Source organism: Cryptomeria japonica, chromosome 9 (genome assembly GCF_030272615.1).
Source record: "Cryptomeria japonica chromosome 9, Sugi_1.0, whole genome shotgun sequence".
Taxonomy (NCBI): Eukaryota; Viridiplantae; Streptophyta; class Pinopsida; order Cupressales; family Cupressaceae; genus Cryptomeria; species Cryptomeria japonica.
In genome coordinates this window covers 749,528,169-749,550,049 of record NC_081413.1, presented here as the reverse complement: position 1 = coordinate 749,550,049, position 21,881 = coordinate 749,528,169, and the positions used below count along the sequence as shown (strand labels likewise).

Genomic DNA, 21,881 nt, shown 5'->3' with positions numbered 1-21,881 from the left:
CATCCTATTTTATTTTCAAAGTTGTAGTTAGATAGGGGGAGCCTTCCCTTAATTAGGAGAGTTTTTACTCGTGTGCTGTGGTTGAAACCATAATTTTGTATATTTCCCCAAGTGTACAAAATTTTCAACCAACACTTATATAACTAATAACATTATTTATTCGAGAATTTGCAATCACTAATGCAGGTATAAATTGCATGTAATAAAGTTCACTTCATTCATAATATGGATATATCTTCAGGATCCATTGGTTGAAGTAATTTATTAATTCAGAAACCAACATGTTACCACCATTACATGCCTAGAGCCTTATACTTTTCCAATATTAATATAGTGTTATCTTAACTTTTCTTACTTTAAAAATTATTAAAAAAAAACACAAATAAAATGTCAATGGTGTTATGCTTATTTGGCAAGGCCATAGGGTCCTCAAGATGGAGATCCAAGTTCGAGTCCCCTTAGTGAAATCTAGAGGTGGAATTTCAAGTGATGAACTCTTGGACTTTCATTGTAGCTTCTACATTGATTTAAGTTAAATGTGCGACTTCTAAATTGAAAATGTTGTTAAAGTGGATGTGTTGTGGGGAGGAGGTTCCCCTTGTGACCTCCACCAGTACAATGCCAGACCAAATAATCACACCTCACAATTTTTAATTTTATTTTTATATTATTTTCAAATAAGTCTTTTAAGGACATCACGTTCCTGTTCTACACACAAACTACTGCAAGCAATTTTATATTTTAATAAGCCAAATTTGATTTACAAAAAGATTTGCCCAGAAGATCTCACAAAATTTATAACTGACCAAGTATTATCAGGTATAGAAATCAGTGATCAACTGAAACTCTACCCAAGTATTTGTGTCCAAATGAATCTAAATATAAAACAATTTTGACTATAAAAACGTGCCTATAGAATATCCAGGATGCCTTCTATCAACAAAAGCTATTTTCAGAATCATTAAGCTAAACAAAATTATGTGAACTTTGCACTTGAAAATGAAGCTATTTTCAGGATCATAAACTTAAACCAAATTAACTAAATTTACGGTTGAGAATGAAGCTATTTTCAAAATCATAAAGTTAAAACAAATTAAGTAAACTTCACAGTTGAGAATGCCTTTTAAGATTCACTTTACTTGTATGTGTAATCAGCTTTGTGTAGCATAACAAAAGCTTACCGAGGCTTGAGCTCTTTAACTAGCTCTGATATCACAGCATTTCCCCCTGACAGATGCTCAATTCCTGGAGGAGCATCTGCTAAATTAGCACCACTAAGAATTCCTTCCGGCCATTCATTAGTAAAATAAGTCAAGGTCTACTGAAGCAAAACCTACTCCCTAAAATTCTATAAGAGAATGAGAAGTGTACAACCCAACCAGCAAGAAAATCTATTTCAAACTTCCAATCACACATTAGTGATCTAGACTGCCCCTTTTTATACTCTGCAAATACAATTTCACAGATTTTCAACTCATGCAACATACAAGGATATGTTAGAAACAGATCAACAACACCAGATTCTTCAGCAAAAGCTCTCAGTGCATCAATATCGTCTTCACAGTATACTCCTACCATTGATCCATTTGATGAACTTCTTCCTGCTAAATAGGCTACAGATAAACCTGCAGAGTAATCCAAATATTAAAAAATCAGGAAAAAAAAAACAAGTGAAACTAGCTAAATAAAGCTTATAAAGTCCTTAATGAGAAACAAGGAACAAGAAACAAGAACTAAAACTATATGAAAAATAACAAGCCACTTTTCTGATAATGGAAGATTCTTTCACAGTTACACATGCAAACAGTAGTGGAGATGCAACATATGAGCCATATATTCTGTGCCAACAACAAAAGCACAGCCATACACAATGTATATAGAAGTTAGAGCTATGCCAAGAGAAGAAAAACAGTGAATGCCAAGCTACTTTCAAAAGACCCCCTAAGGTGAGTCTGAGGCGAAGAGATTGCAACGACAGAGAGGAAGAGATGAAGAAGAATAACTAACTGCTAGTTGGACAGAAGAGCATTGATCAAGCCTCAACTTGATGAAGGAATTGCCTTTGGCATTCTCACATCATGCTCTATCAAGTATGAAATGATTAATGAAACAATAGCCAAAAGTGTATTACTATTAATCTAAGGCATTACCTCGTTATTTAAAATAACAAAGATAGAGACCAAAATCAAATAGAGCATAACACAAAGAATGGCCAATCATACCATATAAAGCAAAAAATTATTTTTTGACATGTATTAAGTATAAACCAAATTAGAAGGCTCTCCTTGCTTCTTATGGAACCTATGAATACATAAAAAATGAAGGTTCTCCTTGCTACTTATGATCAAAAGAAATTAGAAAAGAAACAGAATCCACAAGTAATTGAACTAATGCCAAGGCAACAAGCCCCACTTGGAGACATTGCACACCAAGTAGAGAGGCAAGAATAGTGGTGCAATTATTGTGGGTTGCGAATGAGAAGAGGTGTCAATCACCTCAATTTTCCAATAGACATCTGGTATCTACAGGTAATTGAAGTGGTGCCAAAGCTGGGTACCTGACATGGAGGCATTGCACACCAAGTATAGAGGCAAGAACAATGGTGCAATTATTGTGGTTAGTGGATGAATAGAGATTCCACTTGCCTCAAATATCAACTTTCATGAATCCTTTGCTAAGATGTGCAACAATGAATTTAGTCAAACCTAAGAATACATGAGAGATGTGTTGAATTTTGAATCACAAAATCTTGCAAGATCAAACGGCAAACAAGAACACCACCTACAAATGAGAGCTGCACAAATGAATGTTATATTACTCAAAAACAAAGAATGCAAAATTACAAGATGAATTACAATTGTACAATGAGGTGCTTATAAAGAAAGCACGGAGCTAAATTTAAGAGAACTAAAGTGCAAGCATGAGGAGCTAAATAAAGCTCAACTCTAGCTAAACTAGATGCACAACTAAAATAAGCACTCCTAAGTGAACTTAAACAAAAAAGCATAACTAGTTGTAAAAACCAACTAATAGCTAAATATGCTCTAACACCCCTTAAGTGAAACTTACGGTGAGTAGAAAAACTATAATACATGAATGCAAAAATGCATCCCAATAACAAAAGGCCTGATTAGGTACCCATGTACAAACTACAAACCAATGAAGTCTCTCTACGCGGAGAAAAGGAGAAAAACCACTTGGGAAAAAACCCTCTCCAAAAGCGAGAGATGCAATGAAATGAAAAAGGTACTACATGTGACTAAGATGAAGGACTCCAAGTGGCCTCCCATGTTACATCCCACTTGTGCCCTAGTTGTTAATGTGCAGTATTTACGCCATGATATATGTTTGCCCTATGGCATTTATGCTATACTTGCAAGATGTTTAACGTGCCCTAGTTTTTCATATTTAATTTGAATGAATGTGCCTTAGTTTTCATGTTTAATGGAATGAATGTGCCCTAGTTTTTCATGTTTAAATTGAATGAATATGCTCACATGTTCATGCTTATTTGAATGATGACTACTTTGCTTATAGTATATACTTATAATTTGATGAATCTTAATTGGTAAATTGATGACTAGACAGTTAACATTATGACATGAGGTCTTACTTTTGTCAATGATCTATGAAATGTCAAAATAGGACAAGATTTTGATCTAACTGATTTAATTGGCCAAGTGTGTGCAAGAGATCTCCGCGAAGGGAGGGAAAGTATCATTGGGTAGGGAGGTAAAGGGAAGAAAGAACTCATGCCTACTAAAACCCTAACCCTGAGCCAGGTAGACTTATGATTGACCTTGTCAAACCTTGTTGGTCGTCGCGTCAAGTAACCCTAGATGGTCCATGCCGGGATTTTTAGGGTTCATAACCCTAGGTTTTGATTACGTTTCGAGGTAACTCGTTATTATTATTTTAAAGAGTTTTTAATTAATTATTATTTATATTCCGCAAAAGCTCATGTTTTATCATGTAAATATATTTATATATGTATATATTCATATACATAAATATATGAATATGTTTTACAATTCTAGCTAAGGCAAAGTCTTTTAAAAAAATAATTTAAAAATTAACCTTAAGCCAACTATGTTTGGCGATATTATAAATGGAGTGTGATAAGGGGGGAAGGCCTTGATATTTTAATAAATTTTGAAATTTCCTTAAGCTACCAAATGTATTATGGGGCATAAAGCAAGGAAGCGAATAAAACATCAATCTATGTTTAATCCATATATATTAATGCATGTTATATACCATGCCTTGTATTTTATCGGGCAATAAAGGAAGTTTGCTTTAATAAAAAAAACGTAATGCATATAAAACCATTATATCGTATAACCTTGAAATATTTTGAGGCATAAGAAATAAATTGGGTTATTCATATTATCGATAGGGAAGATATTTTGAGCAGGCAATTTGGTGTGAGCCCGAGAGGCTTCTCCAGGAAGCTTGAAAGGTGAAAAACGCGTGAAGATGGAGCATGATTGTGGCGTGACTCCTAGTGGATTTGGGATTCAGCCTGGTATTAGGGCGTTTTGGCAAAAAGGAAAAACGTGTTTTGGGAATACAAAAGCGAATTTGGGGAAGAACAATTTATTCATTACTTTTAGTAGCCACAAGAAAGAGGAATTTTGCTCTGCGAAGTTGGTTTTACTACTTCCGTTTTCTGAGAATAAGAGGTTTTGCAGTAAGGAATGACTTTGGGAAAGCATTCTTCAAAGAGTTTCTTCTTCTAAAAACATATCAGGTCATGTATTATCTCAAAAACCCAGTTAGCGGTATTTGTTCTATTTCTTCATTTAGAATCGAATATTATTTATTCAAATTGTGTGTAATGAGAGAAATTTTAAGTCTGATCAATACGTAGGGCATTGGATATATTGGTTCCTATTTAGGAAAGAGAGGAATGGAAATGTGTTTAATCTCTACTTCCTGTATTATGAAAAGGAAGAGTAATTTCTGAAATTTCTGCATTACTAGTTAGGGAAGAATATTAATAAGTCTGAACCAATTTATATTTCTCAGTAATCAGACATATCCCTGATATATTCAGATTTATATATATACATACATGTATATTAATGTACCTACAAAGATATATATGTATGTGTATGTATAAGTATAATTGAAGGTCATTTGGGTGAATGATTGTATGTATTTGATAGCATTTCTTTTCTAAAAAAAAGAAGACAGTTCCAGAATATTGTGGCTTTTCTAAGATAACTAGTAGGGTTTGGGGAGTCTTCAAATTGAAAAGAAGCATACTCACTGTTTAGGTAAATGGCTGTTATAGGCCCTTCTCACTAGCTTATTCTCTGTAACAGCAGTCATTTGATCTTGTTTTCAAAAAAAAGGATAAAGTCTAAATCTCTTAAAAGGAGCAGTACATCCTAATTGGTTATAATAAATAGATGGCTGTTAGCTTAAACATTTTTAAGATCCCAAACGAGTATGGGTAGATGAATTTATATATACATACTAATACATATACAAACATATATATATGTACATATATGTGCGTGTGTGTAAGCATGTATGTATAATCCTCTATACCAGTATGTATAAAGTATATGGATTATTTAACCCATAGTCAGCGTAATAAGCTGGAAATAGATATGCAAGCAATATTCTTCAAATTTAGAGTGGATGCCTGTGCAAGTCTTGTGTTGAGAAGACTTTTGACCTCTTAATTGAGCATTTTCAGATTTGTCTAAGTCGGAAATAACACCAAAACAACAAAATCAAACAACCTATCTAATTGAGATTATCATCTCTACATAATGAAATCAACTAATACCCTAGCCTAGGAAGGTAGTGGGTAGAAGGGCATCGTTGTACTTCGATACAGATAGCACCACCATTGCGAGAGTACTCTCAAGATGCCAAGACAGCAAAGACATGTTAGGCATGGCTTATATTCCATACTTATGAGTCGAATGTACAACTAGCGGCTCTTATGCCCCTTATTTTCCCATCCTAGGGATTTAGTTGAATCAATACAAATCTTGCAATAATAAATGAGAAGAAATAACAGTAACTTTTAAGAGTAATAGAGTTGTTGACAAATGAATGTTAAATATATGTTTGGTCTTAGTTCCTTAATGAGTTCAGTTGAACCCATTTGACCCTAGACCTATGTCGAGAAGGGTGGTGATCATTGATAGTGCGTTAATTCGTGCTTGCAGTGTTAAACCTTGGCCAAGGTGGTGCTACATAATGCATGCAACTGTCTGATCATTAGTACCAGATACACCTCTAGTCAGGAGCATCATACTAGTTGGGGGTTACCCATAGTGTATGGCCGACTAGCATGTGTAGGTCCTAAACACCAAGTCTCAGATGGCATTGAGTTCCACTTCCCGTTACCTCCCTGCGAAGGGTCGGGCCAATCCAGTTGGATATGGCACGGGGGACTAGTAAGTCCGTGGTTGGGCGGAAAAGTGCCCTGATGATACTTTCCCTCCTCACTGATATCTTGTTAATGTCATGAAGTTCAGAATGTTAGCATCAAATGAAATGTACTTTCTAAACCCTCTCTCTTTCAATGAATGCAATGTTTAGTTATCTTCTTATTTTAGGTTTATATTTGGTTTAGATCAATGTAATTACTTTCAGTTATTGTTACCTCAAAAAAAAAAAAAAAATCTCTTCCTTTATATGTTAAGTTGCAATATTCATGATAACGGCTATATTCGTTTCAATATGATTACATTTATGTTTAAATGTTCTATTCCTTTTTAAGCATGTTATCTCTTTTCATGATGTTACACCCCAAGAACTGAATCGATCAAATAAGTACAATCAAGATTACCCCCATAGGAGAGAAAAAAACAGACAATGTAATCATATTGAAATGAATATAGCCGTTATTCATGATAACGGCTATATTCGTTTCAATATGATTACATTTATGTTTAAATGTTTTATTCCTTTTTAAGCATGTTATCTCGTTTCAGGATGTTACACCCCAAGAATTGAATCGATCAAATAAGTACAATCAAGATTACCCCCATAGGAGAGAAAAAAACAGACAATGTATTGCCTCCCAAAATGAAGAAGCTCCAACGTCGAAGATGAAGGCTCAAGGATGAAAGTTGATAAATATCCAAGAGCAGCAAACCATGTTTGTTTGGAAGAAACAAATCAAGTGGCCAAGGTTGAAACAACTCCATGGAAGATGGAAGGAAAAGTCTCGTGATGTGTGCCATGGAAGACTGCTCAACTATCCAACTATCTTAATCAAAAGACACCAAATCAACTGAAGTAAATCCAAACTGCTATGAAAATACCTGTTGAACAAACTCTGAATTCACTAAAAAATGGGATGATAGGAATGCTCAAATTGCCATCAAAGAGGAATAGAATATCCTCAATCATGTCCCAAATGTCTGGAGTGTATGATGTATCAAAGAACCTTGCAATATCTAGCAAGTACTCATCCCACTCTGCTGAAATTGGAAGGGAACAATTAACCTGTTGAACTGAATTGATCTCTGAAGAAGCAAGTTGTGGAGGAGGATCAACACAAGTCTCAGGGGAACCACTGTGGATGAATGAAGCACACATAGGTTCAAGTGACCAAACCTCTCCTCATATTTCTTATGTACTCTTGATGCATGAGAGATAGGACCAGATGCATGCTCAATGGGAGTAAAATGTGAGAACTCGTACAATCCTAATGTATGATCAACACTGCCAACTAGAAAGCTCTCTACTATGCAGATCTCTAATAAGCACTAAATCTGGGTTGAACTCAACTGTCTTGCCTGTCCCACTATGAGTAATCTAATAAATGGAAAGGAGATTGGAAGATAAAGCGGGGACACAAAGAACATTATTAAATGTGCCACCATCAACCTCAATAGAATCACTCCCATTAACACTCGTGTAAGTGTTATTACCAACAAAATCTATGGAAATGCATGATGCTCAAAAGACGAGAACATATCATCTGATGATGCCATATGATGTGAAGCTCTTGAATCTAGAAGCCACCTGGAGGACTAAGAATGTGTCAATGCAAAGAGAGCATGGTCTTTCATCTTGTCTTCACCATGTGTCATAGATGAAGACCCAAAATGTCCAGGTTCTGAAGTGGTGGAAGAGGATGCACTAGATGAAGGCGACTGAATATTATTCTTCCGAAGAAATTCTTTCAACTCATCAATCTTCTTTGCATAGCACCAATGCTCATCATGACCTGGCTTAGTGCAATAAGCACACTTAGGGTTGTCCTTCCTGGATGAAGACCTCTTGGAAGAGGTGGAAGAATTTGAATCATGTCCATGAGACTCTGAAGGTAGAGGCGACTAAGTAGACTTTGTACCTTTGTTCTTTTGCTTCTTCTGTTTCCCTGTACATGTAGGAGTCTAAGCGACCAAGGCCTGAGATTTGGAACCAGAAACTAAATCAAGTTGTGATAGCTTGGCCTGCTCCCATGTCAAGCGCTCACAAAACACCTCAAATGAAGGCATAGTGAATGCAATACCCAAAGCATCCAAGGTGGAATAGAATGATGAAGCAAAGAACTGAAATTGGCCTCAAAGCTTTGACAGAATCAAGAAGATGCACTCCTTATCAGTCTTTTGCTTGCCACAACCCCGTAACTGTGATTTGATGGATTTGAATTTCACTAGAAAGTCCTCAATGGAAGGAAATGAATTAGGTGTCAATGATGTCAAATATGTCTCAAGCTGAAGTGCGTGAAACTCATTAATACCCCCAGAAATTTGCTCAAAATTGAGCCACATAGCCCTAGAAGTGGTGCAGAAATCAATATGGAACTAAAGACTGTTTGAAACATGTAAAGCAATCAAAACCATAGTCTGATCCATCTTGTCCCTACGCTGAATGATCTCATACTCACAAATCAAGTTGGGTTGGATTTGATCTAAACAATACCATAAACCCATAGACCAAAGCAATTTGATCATTGTAGTCTTCCAGCTATGATAGTTATGAGGGGTGAGTTTCTCAATGGAAGGATCCACCATTAGGCTAGGGTTTAAAAAATATAGGAATCTAAAAGATGATAATTCTACCTCCCCACATCAACAAAAACGAACCCTTTTGCATTTGTATATGCTAAGAAATCACAAAATTGAGAAATGACAAAACTGAGATCACTGAGTACCCGGTGAATATAGAAAAATTGACTGCAAATCTAGATAGAGGACTCTAAGAGCTTTCTAACGATATGCAAAAGTTGAAAAATGGAGTCTATTTGTTCAAGTTATGGCCCCAGAAGCATGAAACTAAAAGCTGACTTTAGAGACGTGGTACGGAAAATTGGTGCAAAATTTGATCAAACCACCTACAAAATTGCACAGCCCTCTGAACCAACTTTCCAACGAAATCTCTTTTGCCCAATTTCGACTCCATATGATAAAGATATGAGAAAAACACTAAAGACTACTTTTTAGGGCTTGGAAGGCTTGAAGGAACCAAAAAAAAAAAAAACTTTCTAAAAATAGGAACTTTCTAAAAATAGGAACTTTCCAAAAATAGAATCTTTCCAAATGTGAGAATTTGCCAAGATCTAGAGTCCAATTAATAGTACAAATAAGAGAGAACAAAATATGACAAGAATAAACTGTATTCCTATCAATGATGCAAAATACTGATCAACTAGATCATCTAAAGTTCTTACATACAATGTAGATGAACCTGCTTATAAAGGCAAGGCCATGTGGATATGTGAGCACACAAACATGACATGTGGCTCAATGAGAAACAAGGGTAGGTGAGGATAGGTAGGAGTAGTAATAAAATATTCCACAAGAGGTGGATCACCCACCAAAGGTGAAATGTAACAAGATAAGACCACAAAAAGTGGAATTTCTCATACATACAACTTCCCTATGTGCAAACTTCCCTAAGTGTCTCATATGCAAACTACTATGAAATGCATTATCCTAAGTTGACTTAAGTAAGGTGTCATTATATCCTATAAGAATAAATAATTACACCAACACCCCCCCTTAAGTGCAACTTAGGGGAATGCACTTAAGCTAACAGTGCAAGATGAGTCCCGGCTACTAAGCCATGTTAGGTACCCATGTACAAATGCAAATGCATACAAACGAATAAAATCTCTCACAAACAGAGAAAGAGAGAAAAACCATGGGAAAAAACTCCCCCCCAAAAGAGAGATGAAAGCACACAATGCTCTGAATGAAGAATGAGAAGAACAAATCCTCATGTGAGGAAAAAGTCCCCCCATAAGAGACAAGAAGAGAGACCATGAAGCCCCCCCTCAATGTAGATTCTCCTGCAAGGATGGTCCAAGATGATGACCAAAATACCTCCCCATAGGAAAAAAGAGAGCCAATGTTGCACCAAGAATGTCAAAGCGTGACAAAACCAGGTACCAATGTCGATGACGATGAATCACTCGCTGCAACAAAATGAAGATCAGGCATGGAGACAACCTGCTTTGAGCATCACCTGGATACTCATAAATAGCATAAGTACTGGTATAATCAAAGTCTCACAAGAGCTATGCACAAATGTGTACAATCTAAGTCTCAACGGGAGCCATGCACCAAGTCTCACAAGGAGATAAACGGATGAGCACCAATGGAAAATGTACTCGATCCAAATACTTTCTCAACTAGAGAATAAAAGTCTCACATGAATATTCCTAATCTACGATGTACAAGAGGATTACATCAAATATGTCATCAATGACAAGATACAAATAAGTGTGGCACTTTATTAATAGTGTGAGTACAATATAGCTCATGCAAGAGCATACAATATGATAAGTGCAAATCTGGAAAAATGAAGATGATGCCACCATAACGATGCCCTGTAGAAGACCGCAGATAAAGACGCCTCAAATTGGGAATGTCGCCAAGAGATATAAAGGAGCAAATTGACCCCCGCCCTTGACTACCGGTTGGAAGCGTTGCAAAACAAGTATGAAGGTGGACAAAAAAATTGTGTTCCCAATTTTGCTCATTATATGAAAATTTTGTTTTTAAAAGATTTGAAAAAGAACCCATAAAAAACATTTATTAAAATACCCATTAAAAAGCATGAAAAAAACTTTATTAAACTCTAATGAACAAAAAAAATTGAATTTTTTTTTTTTTTTGACATTTAAAAAAACTTTATTAAAAGAACAAAAAAAAATTTAATTTTTTAACATTAAAAAAAATATATTAAAAAGTTTATTAAAAAAACAAATTTAAAAAATGTTTTAAAAATTTTTAAAAATTAAAAAGAAATTTTTTAATGCCCCTGCGGGGGTTCCGTAGGAACTACCTACGGTACCCGCAAGAGCCTGCGGGGCTACAGGCCGCAAGTGTCCTACATACCTGCAGGTACACTTGCCACCGCAAGTGACCTGCGGGCTGCATGGACCACCTGTGGTACCTGCAAGAGCCTACAGGGCTGCAGGCCTGCGGGCCCAAAAAGCCTCCTGAGCACAATGGTGATGTTTAGTTTTGCCCAAACTAACCAAATTTTTCAGCTACCCCCGAAACTCGCCTCGAAAAATGCCAATTTGACCCCAAATTTCAACTGCTTGGATTTTTATGAAACAATAATCGATCTAAGGGTTTTTTAACGCTATGCATGCGATGATGATGCCCATGTTGCTCTAAAATTGAAAAAAATTGCTCACCTCCAAATCCACAAAAAACAAATGTGGCCCTTCAACAGTTTTGAGCAAAGAAACCCTCAAAGCTTGAGAAGAGGCTTGCCAAACCCATGCTCTGATACCATGTTAAATTTGAAACACAAGCACCTACAAGATCAAATGGCAAACAAGAACACCTTCCACAAACGAGAGCTACACAAATGAATGCTATATTACTCAAAAGCAAATAATACAGAATTACAAGAAGAATTACAATTGTACAATGAGGTGTTGTTGACGTGTATTTTATACACCATCATACACAGAATAAAATACCAATAGGCATCTTATCCTCTCTTGAGAAAAAGCCTCTAACTGCTGAAGATTCGCATAAAGGATCAGTTAGGAAGACTCCAAGGTTCTGGTTAGTAGGGTCTCTACGTGTGGACAAGCTTCCAGCGGTATGATGTGATTTGCTGTTTCCTTCAAGGGGTCTTACACATTCCGAAAGTTCAAGATTTTACTAAACTAAAGAAACTTTTCAAAAATAATGAAAGAGTAGGGTTTGAAAGAGGTCTAATCTAGCCTAACCTTAAGAATGACTTCGTATGGACAAGACTTGGCAAGATTCAACCAACTTCAATTTTGCCATAGGAAACAACTCAATTGAAATTGATGCGATCTTCTAAGGTAACAAAATGATATTCAATGCATCAAAGATCAAAGACACTACCACGGAGGTACATATCCAAGATACAATAATGATTGAAGATTAAGGGGACTCAAAGTATTCTCCAGTTGACCACGCAAGGCGTTCCTACAATCAGCAAGAAGCTAGTGGTTTGGATTACGAATCCTACCAAAGATCAAGTCTCACACTATGTCCTTCAAATTAACACACTACTTTGATTGAGCATGATTCAAGTAGATTAAACAACCATGAAGATAACCAAGAAAGTTGCAACAAAACACCATAACTTCAATATTTTATTGATTTCCAAGTCATCATGTACAACAATTGCTTGAATTCCTCTCTTCAAAACTCAATCTTGCTACAAAATAAAATTGCTTCTAACTCTAATCTCTCTAATACAACAAACTCTCTGAAATCTAACTATTGACTATTATCAAATGAAATGAAAAATGGGGGTATAAATAGCATCCCCAATTACAATGAAAGGTCCAGATCGAAAGTAGATCAACGGTCAAGATCATGACACCTAAACCCTAATTAGGGTTTGTTACAAATGGCCTCCTTTTTACTGAACAATATTAAATACATAGCCAAATATTAAATTTGGCACAAAAACCTAGGAGACATAAACCAATGACAAATAAGATGCCATGTCATCTATAACAACCTTTCATCTAGAATCTTATTCCCTTTCCAATGTTCTTTTTTGGCATATGCAATGAATCTTGTCACGATTCCTTCGATTTCTGCAATTGGAATCTCGGGAAGATTCTTCATACTCTCTTCCAAGTGGATGACCTGATCGAATGCATCTAGAAGAGCTGCGTCCCAAGTAGATTCAAGTTCCTTTGTTCTTTCAATCAGGAGCATGGTGGCAAACATCTGATCATATTGCTCATCTGTAACATTTGCGTCCTTGCAAAAGATGACCTTAATTCTATCTTCTAATTCCTGCATATCCACATCTGTCTCGACCTCGATCCTTCTGCCAAGAATGGTACGAAGTACCTCAAATACTCTGTCCTGGATCGGATTGATCACCTCCTCAACTTGGCCACATCTAACACTGATGTCCTCGAAGAAAACACTCTTCATATGGAGTAAGGTTGACCACTGAAACAAACTGTGAGATTCTCCATCCAAGATCTTCTCTTGCGCTAAGACCTTCCTGGATGTGTGTCTAATTACCTTCAAGACAGGAATGATAACATCTTTGGTATGGGTAAATGCAGCTACTGTTATCATCAAATTGTGGATTATCTCAAGAACCTGGATAGCTTGATGAATAATCTTCATCATCCTTGTTACAAACTCTATGGCCACTGTATGAGATCTATCCATCCAATTACTTGTACGTTGGACCATGTTCCTGAATCTTTCTGCCTCATTGATTGATTGAAGTGGAAGTGCTTGCACTGGTGATCTAGCTGGATCCTGACGTCCCAAACGTTCATTGATGTGACTGAAATATGCCCTCCATGCACCGACCTCTCTCAAGCTTTCTATTCTTCTCCATTTCTTCTCTAAGCTTGTCTTTCAATGCTTCAAATGAATCGGTGGCATCATCTAAAGTCTGCTCTGCTGTAGATGGTCCTAACTCAAATGTCTGTATATCATATTCCTCTGCTAGGATCTCACCTTCATATTTGTCTGCTGCTGGTGTAGCTATCTGCAGTTTTCTGGATCCAGTCTCATCTCGAATCATCTTGGACATCTTGGTAGCCTTTCTCTTCTCTGTTACTTTGTGTGAGCGTCCAACAAGGCTCTCTAAATCAATTGCACTGTCCTCGTCTTCTACTACGATCACCTTGGTTAATCTTTCCTTCAACCAATCTGGGATAATCGATCTTGTTTCTTGAACTTGAATCTCTTTGTGCACTATTCCTTCTTGTCTGGGAGGAGATGTCATTTCATTGTCTTCTTTATCTTCATCTAACTCATAGTCCTGGAGAGATCCATCTAGTGAACCATGTTGTGCCTGTCCTTCTTCCTGCCTGTCATTCTGTACCATAGACTCCATGGATTCTTCCACTTGAATTGTCCTCTTCTCTGGTCTAGAAGAAGTACCGGATGATCGATCTCTGTTAGCCTCTTGTTTCCTCTTGGAAGATTCTTTCTTTTCTGACCTTTCTTTTCTCTTCGAACCTCTTGGATGGAGATTGCCCTCACTGGCACATCGAAGGTTACCTTCTCCTGAATTTCTAGGATTAGGATTGCCTTCACTCACACTAGCTCCACCTTCGGCTGGTTTCTCTTCCAAAGTGAAAGTCATAGCTATGCCTTGTTCTCTCAACTTCTGATGCTGTACGTCAACCCATCTGCGAGTACAAGACAAGACTGGTGCCATCAAAGTATCTAAATCCATGACCTCGGGCACATTCCAATCTAACCTTATTGTTTTGCTTTCTCGATCATAGGAAGACTGGATATGTCTGCCACTGTCCTGAGCTTGGTCGGCCACTCTATAAATCCTGCATTTCCTGATGAAATCCAAAGGCAATCTAGAATGCATTTTTCGTTTCACTTCAAGATCATCTAAGAGATTTATCATAAAATCTTCTATTTGGTACTCATGCCTAAACTTTCTGCCGACTGTCTCCTCTAAATGTCCATGTGGATCAAAGCTTTCTCTCAAAGCAAAAGATGAAAAAGAATACAAGGCTAACTCCTTCTCTGCGTCATCCATGGCTAAAGCATTAGGACATACCTCAACTGAATTGCCCAAAATGATAGGTACTGGAACTCCATTCTGATGTCTGTGTCTGAATGCCCTCGCATATGCTGCCAACTGTCTTGTTACTTCAAGTAACACAATTCTGTCTGTCGGATATCTCGGCAACATGTATGGTGGTAAAGGACATCCATGCACTCTAATATAAGTGAACTTGGGAAACTGAATGAACCAAGCACCATACCTCTTTATGAATTCCTGTGCATCCTGAGATAACCTGTTGTGAATTCCACCTTGCAACGTCCTTGTGATGTGCATCGTGAAGGTATCATTAACTAGCTTGTAGTTTCTTCCTGGCGGATGATGCAAGTAGGCATAGGAATCACAAGCTCTGACCTCGCCGGGTCCTCTTCCAATCACTCCTCTATGAGGTAGTCCTGCGTACTCAACACTCCTAATCAAGGCATAGATGACATATGAACTCATGTGGAAGGACTTAGTAGCCTTGAGTCTCCTCAACTGTACGTCCAAGCAATGGCTAATCATCCTAGCCCAATGTATCATACCTTTCCCTTGAACGATCACCTGGATGAAGTAGAACATCCACTTCTCAAAATAGAAGGCATGAGGGGCTCTTGTAACTCGGTTGAGCATAGTAATCAAATCTCTGTACTCCTCCTGGAAATCAATCCTGTGCGGTGTGTTCGGGATCTTGCTTAGACGGGGACGGCTCTTAAGTAACCAGTTCTTATTGATAATGCTTAGACAAGCATCTGGATCATCTTCGTACATTGACCTGGCTCCTTCTATGCTCTTGTATATCATGTCCCTGTGCTCTGGAAGATGGAAAGCTTCACTTATAGCTTCCTCTGAAAGGTACGCCAAAGTGTTTCCCTCATTGGACACGATCGTCCTGGACTGTGGATCATAATGACGAGCACACTCGATCATCAACTCATGGCACTGAACAGCTGGAGGAAAGCCAGCCGCCTTAATGATGCCACTCTCGATTATTCTCCGGGCGACAGGTGATGGCTTGCCAATGTAAGGGACCTCTCGAAACTTCTTCGTGCTGAAGTTACCCAAGTTGGTATCTCCAATGTTGCTCCACTTCGACACGATCTTGGTCTCCACTTCTTCGGTCTTTTGATCCTCTTTCATGAGAGCTGAACGACTGGTGGATGCTCCCGCCTTCGGGGTTGCCATACCTACACAACATTTCATAATGAGAAGCTAGATTTTGCAATAAATAACATAGATTAGAGAATATTTTAGGAAACTTCATGATAAGTCTTTGAGTTATCATTTCCTAAAATAAAACGATTGAGCTAGGAATTCAAAATTTCAAAATTTCAAAATTTAGGTAATGATGATCAACTAATAAAACAATAAAGCAAATATCGCCATACCTCAATAGAGAGCTAACTCTAGAATGCAAAATGAACAAAAATTCGCCTAGGCAAAATTGACGTTAGATAGCTTCGATGTGATCTTCAAATCAACGTTCTTCTTATCAACTTCGCCACCCTTCAAGTATTTGACGTGATCTCTAATGCATTTGACAAATTCGCCACCTTTGGTATGTCCTTGACGTGATCTCCTCTAAATGATCGATCCTTTGTCAATTCGCCCAAGTGAAAACTAAGTTCACACTCCTCAAACACAATTCGCACTTTCTCCTTCAAGATCGCATGTAAGAGATGATAAATGATGATGTGAAAATGACGATCTTCATCTCCCCTTTATAGGCGCTTCTCACCATAATTACCTTAGGCCGACTTGTGTAAAAATAAGGCAATTTAAATGATTTTTAAATAAATAATAAAGGCCGACCTCTAAAATACCAAGCGCTCCTTTTGATTTTTTATTAATTTAATAATTAATTATTAAATGCCTTCATTATTATTTAATAAATTCAATTTTTCTCACAAGGCAAAAAAACAATTAATTAATACCAAGCGCAATATTTAAATGCCATTTTAATTGGATTTTCAAACTTTATCGAATTCTAGCATTTAAATAAATTAAAAAATATGTGTTTGAGCACCAAATTTTGAAGATGAAATATACATACCTCATCGCCCTGGTCCCTGACTGAGGGACAGGAGCGATCCATCAATTTGGTCTTGATCTTTGCATTTTTGACATCCAAAGTCTTCATCTCCACGTTCAAATCGACACTTTATCTGGGTCCTTCGAGTTTGATTGACTTGTTTGTGCGAAGGAATGTCTTTAAATGTGATATCGCCCTGGTCCCTTGGAGAGGGACGGGAGCGATCCTTGTCTTCTAGCTTGAAATTCATCGTTTTTGATTCTAACTCTTCGTTCATTGCCTTCCAAATGGCGTTTTAGACCCTTTGCAACTTGTTTTGTTATGATCTTCGAAGGATAATAGGTGTTTTGGCAAATATCGCCCTGGTCCCTTGGAGAGGAACAGGAGCGATCCTCATAACTTCTCCTTGACCTTTGTAAATTCGAGCCTCAATCATCTTTGTGAAGGACAAACAATGCTATTCTTTCATTCCATGCTCATTTCGCTTGAATTCCACAAGACATTTAAACGTTGGAAGGATCATCGCCCTTGTCCCTTGGAGAGGGACAGGAGCGATCCATGTGTCTTGGCTCAAATTTGCAAACTTTTGATCTTGGTTCTTTGTTCATCACCTTCCAAATAGCATCTTTGATATTGCCTATCCTTGCCTTGTCTTGGTTTTGAGGGAACATGGGTATTTTAATAAAAATCGCTTTGGTCCTTGTCCAAAGGACAGGAGCGATATAGGCCTTTTGTACAAATTGGTAGCATTTTAACGTTCAACACCTTGGTATATGACCTTCAAAGGACGCCTTGAACCTTTTACGACCTTGTAAAGTCTTGACTTAACGTGATTTTTGCATGAATTGGCCAATATATTCAATATCCATCTGGTCCCTTGGAGAGGGACAGGAGCAAACTTCAAGTTTTTGGGTTCATGCTTGCGTTCTCCAACTTGCAATCGTCTTCCTTGGGTAAAACATAGTCCCTTGATCCTTCTTGGTCACTTGATGCTTGTTTAACTTTCGAAATCTATGCCTTTATGCAAATTTCGCTCTGGTCCCTTCCTGAGGGACAGGAGCGAACTAGGGTATTTTGTACAAATCTTTCAATGTTGATAACCCTTGATGCTTTGTGCTTGATGGAGATGCCTTAAGACGTCCTTGCCACCTTGTTCTCCGTCTTAGAAAGTCTTGAATTTGGAGGAACGATAGTATAATCATTATATCGCCCTGGTCCCTTGGAGAGGGACAGGAGCGATCCTGCTCTTGTGGGCTTTATTTCACTTTATCATCTTCGAAAACTATCTTCAACGGATTCGTAATGTTCCATTCCATTCACCCATGCCTTGGGGTCCATTCAAATTGAGCAAGAAAATCATCTAAAGTAAAAATCGCTCTGGTCCCTACCTGAGGGACAGGAGCGAACTTAGGTATTTAGGTCCCTTGTTGAGGTTTGATAATCTTCAATTTATCTTCAACGGGTTCAACTCACCTCCTTTCTTGCCTTTGAACGTAAAACTGACTTGATCTTTGCCCAGCGCGTGCCCTATGAAGAACTTCGCTCTGGTCCCTTGGAGAGGGACGGGAGCTACAAAGAACTTCGCCCTGGTCCCTGACTGAGGGACAGGAGCGATTTTGGCATTCTGGGTCATTCTCCTTCATGTCGGCACTTCAAGTTATATTCATTTGATAAAATGCATCTCCTTGGACCTCTTCAAATCGTCAAGTCGTTAAAATCTTGCAAGGACAAGGTAATATTTGATTTGTAGCTCCAGTCCTTCACTGAGGGACAAGAGCGATTTTGACTCCTGCAGGCACTTCCGTGTTCGTGAAATTCTTCAATTTATATTCAACGGAAAGATCACGCCATTCTTTATCACTTGCAATTCGAAATTCATCTTGACTCTGCAGGGACAGTAAGATATTTGAAAACGAGCTCCGGTCCTCCACTGAGGGACAGGAGCGATTTTGCTCCTACAGGCCAAAATATCATGATTTTGCACATTTAATCACTTCACGAGGCAAAAACAAATCATTCCCAATGCCCGGGATCAAAAATCAAAAAAGTCAAAATTTGGTCAAAATTACTCAATTGGACAAAAATTCACATTTCATAATCAACAATTAGACAAATTTAAGCTCAGCACTCAAAAATTCCAATTGAAAATAGACCACTCTGGCGAATTCATTTCATTCAAAATTGCATCCTACAAAAGGAAGCTCAAAAAGCTCTCAAAATTGACTGGATTCTGGCCTGAAAGACGGCAATTAAAACCCTAAGGCTTGACCCTAAATCCAGACAACTGACTGACTAACAAAACCCTAAGAACGAAGCGAAAGGCGAGCGAAAAACAAGCAAAAAGAGGGGGTCCCCATTTGCAATGGGGCGATGTGTGAAATGGTCACAACAGGTGCTTATAAAGAAAGCACAGAGCTAAATTTAGGAGGACTAAAGTGCAAGCATGAGGTACTAAATAAAGCTCAACTCTAGCTAAACTAGATGCATAAAGCCAAATTATGTGCACAACTAAAATAAGCACTCCTAAGTGAACTTAAGCAAAAAAACATAACTAGTTGTAAAAAAGCAACTAATAGCTAAATATGCTCTAACAAGATGAAGGCGACCTCTTCCTATGATTAGAAAAAATCAGAAAATAAACTGATAATTCAAGAAATGGTAGTTGTGGCAAATTCTCTAAGCAATGGTAGTTGTGGCAAGTTCTCTTTCAAAGTCAAAGACTAATGTAGTCAGCTCTTGCATTGACCCACAAATACAAGGTTCATCATCCACTACAAATAGTTATAGTTGAGTGTGGTCACATTCACAAGGGTTCTACTCTTTTGCTCAAATGTTTTGAGTGAAACCAAGAGAAGCGTCAATAGGCAAGACTAGCATGTACCAATTTGCCAATATAACATACTATTCATTATGAGGAATCCCTATTGGGAACCATTGGCCAATGCATTGACCATAGCTAGACACAAGTTCAAGGCACCAAGCCCACATGATTTGAGTGGGCCCTTGATGGATGGTGTTGTGAAATATCTTGAGGTCATACTTGAAGAATAAAAGAGGATTTGCCACAAAAAGGGCTGCACTATTTTGTCTAATAAGTTGATGGATGGCAAGAATCACACATTGATCAACTACCTAGTGACTCAAATGGACAGTTATACAAAGTCAATTGATGCCTCTAATAATGTGAAAAATGCTAAGACCCTATGCTCTATGTTTGATGAGAAGGTAATGCACACAGACATGGATAATGTCATCCAAGTTTTGACTAACAATGCAGCACCATATGCAGTAGCAAGGAGAATACTAGAGAAAAGTCACCCAAATAGTTTTTGGAGCCCTTGTGTTTCCCATTGCATTGATCTTCCCTTTGATGATATAAGGAAAACTTTGATGGGTGAAGATTCTAGTGGAAGAGACGAGGAACATCATAGAGTATATCTACAACCACCCTTGGGTGCTAAATCTAATGAGAGAGCACACCAATGGAAAGGAGGAGCTTGTTCAATGAAAATCCCCACAACTTACCACCAATTTCAATTAGTTGCAAAGTATTGTAAGTTTAATAGAGATGTTAGTGAACCCTAAGTGGGTGGCTTCTCCTTACTCAAAGGAGGCCGAAGGGGTATATGAAGACCATTTTTGATGATTTCTTTGCAAGAAACATAGATGAGATCCTCCAGGTAAATTTAAACTTGACATTTTCCAACTTACAAACAATCAACTTGTTAATCCATTATTAACACTTTTATTTTCATTTACCTTTTTATTCATTCAAAATCTTTCTTTTTGAATTTTCTATATTATTTTGCTTTAGGTGATAGAACCTCTACTTAGGATTCATTGATTAGAGGATGGGGAGGAAAACCCAATGAATTATCTATATGATGCCACAAAAAAGGCCAAAGAGGCCATCCAACATTTATTTGGGTAAAACAATGAAATATGAACCTGTTTGGCACATAATTGATGGAGGTGAAACAAACATCACCAACACATTTGATCCAAACTTTTTCTTCTCTAATTCCTTTGGGGTTGATAAAGAGGTTGTGGATACCCTTAATACATGCATAGAGAGGAGGTGGCTTTCTTCACCTTTATGCATTCAAAGACGAATGACTCAGCAGCCAAGTTAAAACACAACCTACTTAACTACGATTGATAATTTCAATTGTAGTTTAACTTTATCAAGTTACAAATGTAGTTCTTGTAGATTTGTAGTGGGAAACTTATGGTGCAAAAACACCAAATCTTCAAATTCTTGCCGTATGTATTTTGTCCCCATCTAGTAGCCCCCTAGGTGTGAATGCAATTGGAACACATTTGAGCCCACTCTATTCAAAAGCACCTCAATCATCTCATTTTTGTATAGTATAACCTGCATTTGCATGCTAAAAAGGTACAAAGAAAGGAAACATATAAAGAGTTTGACTCGGATGACATCAATCCGTATTTGGACCAGATTACCAAAGATGCAAAGCCCAAGGTTTTCACGGATGAGATTGCTGGTTTTAAAAAGGAAGTTGCAAAATGGACAACATATGTAGTGGCACAAGCAGAGACAGAAGTGACAGTAGGAGCTTCATTAGATAATCATGATATGCTTGAGGATGATGATATGCTTTCTCAGCAGGAATCATGACCATCCAATTTGAGGGCACCCACAAAACCATTGAGAAGGTTTAGTCAAAAGAAAAAATTTGTAAAGTATTTATATGGATTTATAATTGCAATAATATGATATCATGATGTGCATTGAACTCCTTTTTTAATCTGTAAATGAAGGAAAAACTATTTATGAGTACATTAAATTCCATTTTATGCCCATTTTTTAAGTTTGTTCTACAAAACTTGTGTTTTTTATATGTGCCAAGTTTTT

General features: G+C 37.5%; 1 protein-coding gene across 1 annotated transcript in view; it reads right to left on the bottom strand.

The window, feature by feature from the left end:
* LOC131064650 (zinc finger CCCH domain-containing protein 64) overlaps positions 1–21,881 on the bottom strand; it is a 184,682-nt gene that overhangs the window by 141,353 nt on the left and 21,448 nt on the right. The window contains exons 3-4 of the mRNA XM_059211204.1: positions 1,498–1,625; positions 1,182–1,303 (exon numbers count right to left, since the gene is read on the bottom strand). Of these exons, the coding sequence (XP_059067187.1) occupies positions 1,182–1,303; positions 1,498–1,625 (250 nt within the window). The remainder of the gene's footprint in view (positions 1–1,181; positions 1,304–1,497; positions 1,626–21,881) is intronic.